This window comes from Chaetura pelagica, unplaced genomic scaffold (assembly GCF_000747805.2).
Source record: "Chaetura pelagica isolate M959 unplaced genomic scaffold, ChaPel_1.0 scaffold1807, whole genome shotgun sequence".
Taxonomy (NCBI): domain Eukaryota; kingdom Metazoa; phylum Chordata; class Aves; order Apodiformes; family Apodidae; genus Chaetura; species Chaetura pelagica.
The window spans coordinates 14,392-26,215 of record NW_009953833.1 but is presented as its reverse complement, the minus strand read 5'-3'; the positions used below and the strand labels follow the sequence as shown (position 1 = coordinate 26,215).

The 11,824-nt window shown below is 48.6% G+C and overlaps 1 protein-coding gene across 1 annotated transcript in view; it reads left to right on the top strand.

Moving 5' to 3' along the window:
* The window catches only part of PURG (purine-rich element binding protein G), a 953-nt gene extending 291 nt beyond the window's left edge, over window positions 1-662 (top strand). The window contains exon 1 of the mRNA XM_010001313.1: window positions 1-662. This exon is cut by the window's left edge and continues 291 nt beyond it. Coding sequence (XP_009999615.1) covers window positions 1-603 — 603 coding nt within the window. The 3' untranslated portion in view covers window positions 604-662.
* The last annotated feature ends 11,162 nt before the right edge of the window (window positions 663-11,824 follow it).

Genomic DNA, 11,824 nt, shown 5'->3' with positions numbered 1-11,824 from the left:
CAGCAGCAGCACCACCCGCCGGCCTCGCCGCCGGGCTCGGTGGGCTCCGAAGAGCCCCCTCACAGCGTCCTCAAGACGGAGTACATCGAGAGGGACAACCGCAAGTACTACCTGGACCTGAAGGAGAACCAGCGGGGACGCTTCCTGCGCATCCGGCAAACCGTGAGCCGGGGAGCGGGCGCCGTGGGGTATTTCGGGCACGGGCTGGGACAGGAGCAGACCATCGTCCTCCCGGCGCAAGGGATGATCGAGTTCAGGGATGCTTTGGTGCAGCTGATCGAGGAGTACGGCGAGGGGGACGTCGAGGATCGGCGGGGGGGGGGGGACGAGCCCCTGGAGCTCCCCGAGGGCACCTCCTTCCGGGTGGACAACAAGCGTTTCTACTTCGACGTGGGATCCAACAGGTACGGCGTCTTCCTGAAGGTAAGTGAGGTGAGGCCGCCCTACCGGAACACCATCACGGTTCCCTACAAAGCGTGGACACGGTTCGGGGAGAATTTTATCAAGTACGAAGAAGAGATGAGGAGGATTTACCACAGCCATAAAGAAAAAAGGATGGATGCCAGAGGGGACAGTGGCGAAGAGCAAGAGGGTCTGGAGTAGAGTGCGTCGGACTGGCAGCCTGGCAGAATTAAATGAAACAAAACGAGCAGAAATTGGTGAGAGGGACCGAGCTGTAGTGATTTTTGAGTCGCCCTGTTTTTTTGTAGAGCCCTTTGCTGGTAGTTCTTTGCTAACTCCAGTCCATCACGTTCTAGGAGTCTGGTTATCACGTTAAAAATCACACCCAAAACCATCTCCCTGTGTCTTAGGGAAGTACCAACCTCCCGAGCCCGTGTGAGTCAGCTGCTTCAGGTGTCGAGGACTATGGAGTATCAGCACAAAAAAAACCAACCCTGCCACTCTGACCTTTAAATAGTCTAGATAAGGCTTGTGTTGCACTTCAGTGTGGTTAAAAAAAACCCAACCAAAAGCCCAAACCTTATGCTGGAATGTATCACTTTCTGCTTATGATGGGTTTTTTCCGGGACTGAATTCTGCCCATACTTGGTCAAAAGGCTGAGCAGTGTAGACAAAAATCAACTTCATGTTAATTGCTGGGATGCGTACGAGGAGAAGTTGGCATCTGCTGGTTATTGAGTTTGAAATGATCTCGTGGGTGGGTCAAACCTGGGTAACTGGTCAGAGCTTTTCCAACGTGCTGGTGAAGTGTGGAAAACTTGCCGTTCCCGCCGTAGTTTTGCGCTGACCCAGTAACGCGAGCGCCCCAGGATCGCAAAGCTCAGCTCGAGTGCTGAGCCTGCTGAATTACTGGCCATGAGTAACAACCCCCTCCTCATCTACACGTTCTGCCCGTGAGAGGCTGGTGATTTTTTTTTATTATTTTTTTTAATGATTTTTTTAAATTTATGTCCAAAATGTCAATAAGTATTTTTGTATCAGGGGCGTTTTGGGTCCCAGCAGGTGGAGCGGGTGGTCGGAGGTGGAGGGACCACCACACACCTGAGGTGGGTCTCCCAGAAGTAAGATTAACACAGTCATGATGTTGCCCTTGCGTGGGGAAAAAAACCCAACACCTGGGTGTTTTTCTCCACCCAGGAAGACCTTTGGGGGGTTTGGTGCACCACTGGGTTCAGATCTAAAAGGCATCTCTCTCGTCCTTACCCGTAGCCCTTTTTGGAAGTCGTGGTTAGTGCCACGGCAGGTTTTCTGTCGTGTTGTTTTTACAGGTTGTTGTTGTTGTCAGGAGGTGATACCCCGTGCCCTGCCATCACCCCCCTGCCCTGCCATCACCCCCATGCACCCACTCAGAGCTGGGGCTGCCATCCAGCCATCCCAGTCCTGATTGCCCAGGTTTCTGTGTCATCTGAAGCCTCTGTAATGTAGACTGTACATCTCACCGTGTCTGCCTGGAGGGAGAAGGTGAACAATTACCACACCATTTTGAAAATTCCTTGTGGTTTCTTAAAACGTGAATACTTGTCATCTAAGGGGCTTCTCCAGCCCTTGGGTGACCAGCTCCTTCCCCTCTGAAACCAGAGGGAGTTTGATTGAGCTCCAGGTACTTCCAATAACATGTTGCCCACCTTTAAGGCATTTTGTGCGTTTGTTTTTGTTTTTTTTTATGTTGGCATTACAGTGTCTAATCATACATTTATAATAATTTGAATCATATTTTTTTTAATGGAGTGGCCCAGCGTGCACGTGGACCTTTCATCACTCTTAGTCTGGACCCACCTGCACCCTGCATGGCCACGCTCCATCCGAATGCTATTACCTGTTCATGTCATTAACCATAATGAGAAAAGTTGGGGAGGCAGGGGTTGGTACCAAGAGGATAATCTGGACTTTAGTTTGGGTTACTAAAACGAGTCGATCTGTTTTAACTTTAGAAAAAAAAAAAAAGAAAAGACAAAAAAAAAAAAAAATGGAGCAGAAAATAGTATCTTCCCCTCAACTTAAAAATCTACCCAAATATTCAAAGACAAAAAAAAAAAAAAGCTTGCACCAAAGTCACCAAAGAACCTTTAGGAAAATGTTACGGTTGTGACAAGAATTAAGGATGTTAATTTCACTGTTTTAGGTGATTCCCCCTTAAGGTAAAACCACACATAGCAGTTAGAGCAACCAAGCCCCTGGCTTTAGTGTCAAAAACTCCCACCCATTTCTGTGCAGATCACTCTTTCAGGTCCTTTTTCAGCTCTCAGAGAGATGCTCTTGCTCCACCACTTGAGCAGCGAGCGGCCCGTGATGAACCGGGGGGTTGAGCAGGGCACTGGTTCATCTCCACTCTTAGGGCTTCGGTCCAGATGGTTTTAACAGGTCAATTAAAACAACCAACCAACCCACAAAAACAATGTTCAGATAACTCGACATCCCATGATTGCTGTGAAACCAGAATTTTTAGTGAATGAGTCCTTGATGGGTACGTCAGCCGAGCGCTGCTGCCCCTCACAGTGCCTGGAGTAGAAAATTAACTTATATCCCAACAAACCCGAGCTATGAATGTACAAACTTTTTACGCTCTCCTTCCCATTTCTACGTGGTGTTCCTCCCCTCCCAGCTACACGTCCCCCCTTCCCAGCCTAACTTTGCCTCAAGGGATCATAAAAGGTCCTACGTTGGAATTAGCCACGCGTGCGTTGGAAGTGCTCGTGAAAGAAAATGGGTTTCCTTGTTGCTGCCCTTTGAAAAAAAAACAACAAACAACAAAACCAAAACCCAGCTTTATCTTTTGTTAATCAATTGGCCTTCTGATGGCATTAGATGGAAATACCACCAAGGAATTCAGTGTCTGGCTACTGAGTCAGGCTTGTAAACCACTTGCCATGGGTTTCCCCGGCAATTGAAAGCTCCAATGTTAGTTGTTCTTGTGTTTGGAGAGTAGGACAGACTGGCTGGGAAGGTAGCAATGTCAGGCTTGGAACGGTGAGGTTTGTGAACAGCATCCTTGTCATTTCTGGCAGCAATGAGGCAGCAATGAGGCAGCAATGAGGCAGGCTGCTGGCGCGTGGACGGGCCCATCGAGATCCTCGGAAGCGCCAAACCCCTAGTGCATTTTGAAACGTTCATCTCTGCTGCCCTGAAACTGCCACGTCCCTTAAACTTGAGGAAACACAAGCTTATTTGCACTAGAAAGAACGGCCAAAAACAATTCGTAGGAGGACAGGGTGAAGAGCACCAGTCTGAACCTCTTTTTTTTCTCATGAGAGAATTTCCTATTCAAGCCCTCACCTCTGTTTCGGAAATTGTTTGGTCCCGGCAGAAAGTCTGTCAGTTCAATAATGAAACCATAATGCACTTTATATTGTGTAAATAATGCTAGGGGCACATTTCTGCTCCTGCTCTGGTACGGGGATGCTTCGGTAACGTAGTCTAGTGCTGAAAGAAGCCATCTCCTGCTTGCACGTGTCTGTTAGAGACCTCTTGTTCTTGCTTGGTCCAGCTCCATATGTTAGAGGAGGGCAGGATGCTATACTGAGGATCTTCTCAAACCACCTGAGAGGGGGATGATTGTTGGTTTTTTTCCTCTTCTTTTTTTAATTGTCCTTCTGGTAGAGCTGCTGAGCATCCTCAGCTCCACTGTCACTGCAGCTCCTCGCCCCTCCTGCAGATGAGACTTTCAAGCAAGGGTTTCCCTTCTTATTATCTTACAAAGATGATTCCAGCAGCTCCCTTGTACTTGGCTCTTTCCCCGCTGCTGGTGCAGAAACTGGGGCAATCCCCAAAAAACCTTATCCCAGGTGGAAGAGGCTGTGGGGGCTTCCCCTGCCCAGCAGCTGGGGGGTTTTGTGTTGAGTCCAGCCCATGGAGCCAGCTTTCTCGTTAAAGTATGGAGACAGGAGTGCCCTAAGGAAGGGTCAGGAAGTGCTTTGCACTGGTGCAGCAAAGGTGACCCCCTAGCTGCTGGAGGTGCAAACCCCACTGGTGGTTGGGTTCATCAGGTCACATTTGGGTGACGGACTTGAACCAACAAGAAGCTGCAGCAGTTCTTGGTAATCTCATTGTCGTGTTTCTTATCTGTATCCGATATATACCAATTCATATTCACATATAGGCATTAATATATTTATCTGAGTATATTGTAGCCTGTAGTAGCTCGTAGCGGAATAATCTTATTTATCTGAAGTACACCATTGGAAGAGGGGGGTGGTTTTCTCCTCCTGCCCCTTGGGATAGACCCCTTCTTTCCCCCAGAGCTGGTTGTAGGCGGTTTGGCACGGCCCTTGGAAGGTCTCTGCTTTTGAGCCCTCTCATCCCTTAGGTTTTCAGCAAGGCTGCACAGGGGAAATGTAGTGGAAAGAAGGCAAAACTCTTCCTTGGAGGGCTCGTTGAGGTGAGAGCTGTAAGGAAGAGGCAGGTACTGCCAGCCACATTGTGTTTCAGTGCCATCTTGCAGCCCCCTGGTTCTGCAAATCTGTGCTGCCACGCTCGTAAAATCTCACCTAAAAGTATTTAAAACCTGTCCTTTCTTAAAAAAAAAACAACCAAACACAACCAAACAACCAAGCAACTACCAAAATCAGCTTTTGTTCTGTTAAAGATGTCATAGTCTAATGCTTGCGTCTTCTTTTTTTTTTTCCCCTATTGCCTCTTGAAGTGACCTAAACTGACAGGGAGGGAGTTGGAAGTGGTTAGGAAGCCTTCTGCTCGCTTGACTTGCAGCCCTTTTATCCAGACATAGTAATTTTTATAGCAGAAAAAGGTTTATTATCGTGTATTTTTATTGGGCAGATTTTGCACCCGGTCGAAAAATTAGCGAATGAGCAGTTTTAATTTCATGGCGTTCCTGCTTTTACTGCACAAACAGTGTATATACAGTTTATAAAGTAATTCTTAAAGAAAAATATAGCTTCCCTTTAATTTTCTATGCTTCTTCCTCCAAAACAAAAATGCCCTTTATTTTTAGTTACTTGTTGTGATGTCTGAAATTCACCTTTCCCCTCCTACCCCTGCGTTCCTTTCAAGTAAAGGTTGGATTGGAAATCCAGCACAACGCTCACACTGGGGAGCAAAGCTCATCCCACATGTCTGAGGTTTCCTGGGAGAGTGTGATACATCCCCGTGGATGCCCAGCAGGCTGGGACCATGGACTGTGTCCCCTGGGGTGGGCATGTTGGTGGAGGTGGCAGCAGGTGCAACTGTCCTCCTTGTACCCACTGATCATTGTTTCCCGGCCTTAGGGTGAACTCCCTGTTGGGCAGTGGGTAGGTGGTCTTTATGTTATCACGTGACGATGTCTTCTATTGACCCCTCTGTCCTTTCACTTTCAGCTGGAGTCATTAAAATTTCATTGCCAAGATGCAAAAAGAACCAAATTTGAGCATCTGGAGGAACGAGATTCACCCGTTGGGGTTTTCTCTTTGGGGTCGGAACGAAACGTGTGCAGGACCATGTTTGGTGGGGAGGGTCTTGGTTGCCCTTTCCCATCCTACTTGCTTGCAGTTTGTTCTCACTGAGCCCATCGCTGCTGTGGATGTTTTGGGGCAATCTAGTCTTGCCTAAAATTGGCTGAATTCCACCCTGACCACAGGGGAAAAGCCCTGGCCAGGGGACAAGATGCTTCTGGACTCGGGTGTTTTTCGAAAAAGCTAAAGATGATCTTTAAGGTCCCTTCCAACCCAAACCATTCTGTGATACGATGGGATGTTGCTGCTCTGTTTCTCCAAAACCTGCAGCAGCTTTCACTGGGCTGGCCCTGAATTTTTCTTCCTAATAGATGACATGGATTAAAAATGGGTTTTCCAGGCATGTCAAGGCATAAATTGAGGTTTTAGAAGCTGGATGTTTTTTTGGCGCTGCTGTGATGGATGGAATTAGATGGAGATGCCTCCACCCACTGAGGCATCATGTGAGATGAGAACTTGCACTCTCTTGTGTACCATAATGTCCAGAAAGGTGCACGCTGGAGGTGCCTCCTGGCCTTTTCCTGCTTGTTGGGTGTGTTTGGTGTTGATGCTGGAAGCACTGGCCTAGCCTAGAGGTGCCACTCCAGTAGAACCATCATTAATGATTTGCTAATTCATCTCCCTAATTGCTAGGCTCCCTCTGAACACTTGGAGTGGAGCATGGAAATCTCCAGCTCTGTACAGAGTAGCCACCATAAATTAAAAACAGACAGACTCCTTATTTTAGGTGTTTCAGACTCATCCTCCCATACTAGTATTTGATGGGGCAGGATAACAGCTCCTGCCTTGGAGTTGTTGGTTGGATTTGGAGCTGGGTTTCTTACCCATGGCAGGGGAAATCCATCCCACAGGCAGCAGAAGTTTGTGTCTAGCTGGTTCTTCATCCTCTGCACTGGATGCTGGCAGGTGGCTCAAGCCAAGGCTCTGCCCAGTGCTGAGGTGACATCTGGGAATGTATGCGTGACACACAAATTGACACAGAGAGAAGGGAGAAAGGAATATTAAATATATATCTATATATGCACATATTAAAAATGGGAGGGGGGGTCCTGTTTCCAATAGGTCCTTCCCTTTTGAGACATGAAAACATTAGCTGTTGTCTTTTCTGCCGTCCCTGGGGGAGATGTTCCACGTGCAATAGAAGCAGGGGGAGAAACTTCACCAGCAATATTGATCTCCTGTGCTATGAACCCTAAACCTTTATGCTGCAAACCAAGTGCCACGGGATCTGCGTTCCAAACCAGCAGAGTGTCCCTGGGATACAGGGCACGGGTTGACCTCGAGCTCTTACAAGTGTCCCCATCTGGTGGTTGTTGTGAGCGTGTGTTGTTGGCAGGATGCGGAGGGAGAGGGGCAGGGCGTGCAGGGATAAGCTCTTCCCACCGGGACAGGGGAACAGAAAGGCAGGAAGAGGTGGAGGGAAGAGAGGACAAGATGCCTGTTTCAGGGAACGGCAGAGGATGATGATGGTTTTATCTGTGGTTGGAGGAATAGGTGGCATGGAAAGCACCGGAGTCCCACAGGGCTGAGGAAGGAGGAAGGATCCTCCTTCCTCCTGGATCCTCACGGTCCTTCCTGGGACCAGGTGTGTTTGGCTGGATCTCCATCCTCTTTGGGGCACATCCATCTGGCAGTTACACACCCTGCAAGCATCGTGCCTTGCTGACAAACCCAAGGATGGAGTTAGTGCTTTTGCAGCTGGCTTTTTCTGGCCCAGCTGGCTTGCCTCTCACTGTCCTGGGAGGCTTGCCTAGGAATACCTGCAGCAGCTTAGAGGGGAGCCTACAGGTGTTGGTAACCTGTCAGGTTTGCTCATGCCAGCCCAATTTATGGATGCTTGTGTGTGCTTTTCACTGGAGCCTTGCTCCAGCTCCTGGAAATCACCAGGGCTGTGTGATGGAGGGTTATGTATCGATGGGGCAGCTCCTCTTTTCCATTGCAGAAGGCTGGAGGGGGTTGGAGGGAACAAAACAAACTCCTTTGCAAAGGGAGTTGTGTCATTTTTAACAAGACTCTTGGCCTCTGGGTCCCTGTGCACCTGCTCTGGGGCTCTGATGTCCAGAAGCAGTGGGTGTTACCAGCTGTGAGAAGCTGTGCTTTGAACTAGTGAAGTGCCCTAAATGTTGTGAGGGCTCTGGAAAAGCTTTCAAGCATCTCACGCTGGGCCTCCTGCCAGTGGAGACTGGATGGGTTAGATTAGATGGCCTTTAAAGGTCCCTTCCAACCCAAACCATTCCATGATCCTGGCCCTTTGGCTTTATGCTGCCTGTGCCTACGTTCCCCACTGCTGACATGGGGTGAATGGTACCTCCCTACCTCAAAGGGGTGCATGATAAAGGTGAGTTCATTTGGGGTTAGTTTTAGTGATGATCTGATCCTGATCAATACTGATCGTCTCCAAAAGCAAAACCAGAAGAATTTTGGTGTGAAACATACTGAGTAGAGAGGTGCTCAGGGTTTGGAAGGTGTGCAGGCACAGCTAGGCTTGCATGCAGAACGAGGAATGAAAAAGAAACCTATCTGCCCAGAGGAGGAGGGAAAGTCATCAGAGATTGTGTAATTAAGCTCTATGCATATGTCCAAAGCAGTCGGAATTAAGGTTACTCAGATAATCCTTAGTTCTGGTACTTCCTGATCTCTGATTGCTCCATTTTCCCACTGTTTGTTTTTTTTCTCTCCTCTGTTCTGTGTGACCTTTTTTTGGCGTGCTGTCCAGTAACACCGGGTTGTTCAACATTCAACCCTGAGTGGAGGCTCACAAGCCCTGCAAGATCTTCTCCACCTCCAACTTCCCTTCCAAGAAGGAGGAAAGACCAAAGAGGTCTAAGGGCAAGGAGGATGAGAGGACATGGAGTACGATGCATCACAGTAGGGCTGACAGGAACCTCTGGAGAACACGAGATGTGGTCCTGCCGTTCAGAGGTGGGATGAGCTAAACCCAACCTGTTCCTCACACTGGTTTTCAGCACCTGCCTGACTCTAAACTTAAATTTGCAACTACAAGGGTACCTCTAATGGTACGTTTCAGGGTCCACACAGCAAAAAAGCATCTGTATTTTTCCCAAGTTGAACAACCTGGAAAAAAAATCTGCTCTTTTAAATCTCCAGGGAGGGACATTCCCAAGCTGTTTCAGGGGTTCACCCTGCTGACTCTCAGCTACTATTCCTGCTGTCCAGCCTGTAGTCCCTTGTTTCCATCTACTTCTATCCCTTTTGGCCTTACAGGCCATGCTCTCGAGAGGAGTTACGGGCAGTTTGTTCCCTTCCTTGCTGCAGACTGTTAGGTCTCTGCTGCATCCTTTTCTGAGCAAATATAAAGGGGAGGGTTTTAGCCCTTGGCACGTTCTTGCTTCTTCCTGATGAGTCTGTCTTTTTCTTGAATCCAGAAGTGCAGAATCCAAAAGTGGGAGAGGTGTTTTTGCTGCAACCTCACCAGTCTCAAGTGAATTTCTACACCCAGTACACTACTGGTTGTTTTTATTTTCTCCAGACCACTGCATCCTCCCAGGTCCTCCTTGGTAGAACATCTGCCAAGGCAATCATTTCTCCCTTTTCCTCTGTACTGTCCTTCTTGCCCTTTAGAAAATCCAGACTATTAAAATACCAGAGCACACTTTTCCCACAAAGCTTTCCAGTAGAAATCCTTCCTTTACATGGCAGAGCATCGGAACCCCGTCCATCATTCATGCCTCAGCTTCTTGCTGAAGAGGACAGAGAAAAGCAGCCCATCAACAGGCATCCTCCTCAATATTAAGTACTTTCAGAAATACTCAATATTATGATACTCTCCCTCATCTTCAGGAAAGAAGCAGTAACTCTTGCACTCACCTGTTGTTTGACCAAAAGTGGTCCTCTTCTCTGGTCCTTCTGCCTCTCCTGTTTCCTCTCCTGCTGTTGTCATTTGTGCTTCATCATTCCCTCCTCTAACATCTATGGGGGTTTTGGTTTTCTGCAGTGTTACTTCAGCGTTGCTGTTCCTCTTACAAATTGGGATCTCAGAGCAAAACTGGTCAGTGCCTGACTTCCAGTTGTCCCTGATCTTCCCAGCAGTAAAACAGTCCACAGAGGAAGAGCTTGTTCTGCTTGGAACGGAGTCAGAGCATCAGGCCATTATTGGGACCTGAAAAAAAAGAAATCCCCAAATGAGCAAGATTCTCAGCATTGGCATGTCCCATCCCTGGCAGTGTTGAAGGGCAGGTTGGATGGGGCTTGGAGCAACCTGGGCTGGTGGGAGGTGTCCCTGCCCATGCAGGGGGGTTGGATCTAGATGATCTTTAAGGTCCCTTCCAACTCAAACCATTCTGTGATTCCATGACTCAGTCTAAGGTGGCTCTGCCTTCTACAGGGATGTCCTTCCTTCTTCCAGATAGGTTTGAAGCCCCTCTGTTATTTCCTGGGTGGGGAAGCTCCACTTTACACTGCTCAGAAAGCCTTTCAGCTGCCTTGTCTTAACGTGGTTGTGTTGCCATCACCTTCCTGGCTGCACTGCCAGCAGTGCCCACCCAGCCATGCTGGATAAATGCCTGAAGAACCCTGAGTTTTTTTGGGGGGTTTGTTTGCTGGGGTTTTTTTTAGAAGCTTCAGCCAGAATGAAAGTTAATTGGATTTTCCTTAGCAACATTTTTACTGCAAGGAGACCTGGGCTTTTTGTGTAGGTAGAGCTAGAGAGAAGTCCCTCTGTTCCAGGCAGGTTCTCACGCTGCTCGGCAGTCTCTCGACTCGTATATCCGAGCGTCTTCCGAAAGTGCATTTAAGCATCTGAGGAACATCTGTCAAGCAGCAGTTGCCTCTTTCTTCCCTCCTCTTCCAAGGGAAAAGGCAGACTGTGCCAATGCAGTCTTGGTATTTTTAACATAAATGAATTCTCCCTGCTGCTCTGCCCTGACACTGCGAAGGGCGAGCTGAGGCGCGGCGTGACGGCGCCACAGCACGGGAGCAAACCAGAGGGCTGGCAGGGGGGTAAAGTCTGTCATTTGCCTTGCTCCCACCCCTTCCCTTGATGGATTTCTCTTCTGGGAGGTGGGATGACACCAGTGTGCATGTGTTAGTCCTCCAACTGCGGGGGGATTTGGGGGCAGACTGCTGTGTTTCAGCTCCGATGCTTTCACAAATTCACAGCAGTGAATTCTGAACCCCAGGGCCAGCTCTAGAACTTCAGGGAGGGCCACAAAGATGATCTGAGGGCTGGAGCAGCTCTGCTATGAAGCTGAGACAGTTGGGGTTGTTCAGCCTGGAGAAGAGAAGGCTCCAGGGAGACCTTAGAGCACCTTCCAGTGCCTGAAGGGGCTCCAGGAAAGCTGGGGAGGGACTTGGGACAAGGGCAGGGAGGGAGAGGATGAGGGGGGATGGATTAAAACTGGAAGAGGGGAGATTGAGGTGAGACATGAGGAGGAAATTCTCGAGTGAAGGTGGTGAGAGCCTGGCCCAGGTTGCCCAGGGAAGCTGTGGCTGCCCCATCCCTGGCAGTGTTGAAGGGCAGGTTGGATGGGGCTTGGAGCAGCCTGGGCTGGTGGGAGGTGTCCCTGCCCATGCAGGGGGATCAGATCTAGATCATCTGTAAAGTCCCTTTCAGCCCAAAGCATTTTGTGATTCCATGACTCATTTGACTAAACCATGTATGTGTTTCTAGATTCTCTAAGCTCTCTGGCAAGGAGGTTTTGTCAGCTGGTGTCAGTTTAATGGGACCATCTCCTGTTCCACCCCTAAGCACCAAATATTTCACTTTCAAGTCCTTAAATCCAAAAGTGTGTCCCCTCTTGATATGATCACTTTCCTTTCTCTCTCAGATACGAAAGGTTTTGTTGGACCCTTCCTGAATGTTGTGTGCACATCACTGTAGTTGTGGTGATTTTTATTGGTTTATTTATTTAAGCATTTTTAATAATCTGCCCCAAACTGGGAAAATGAGGGAAAGA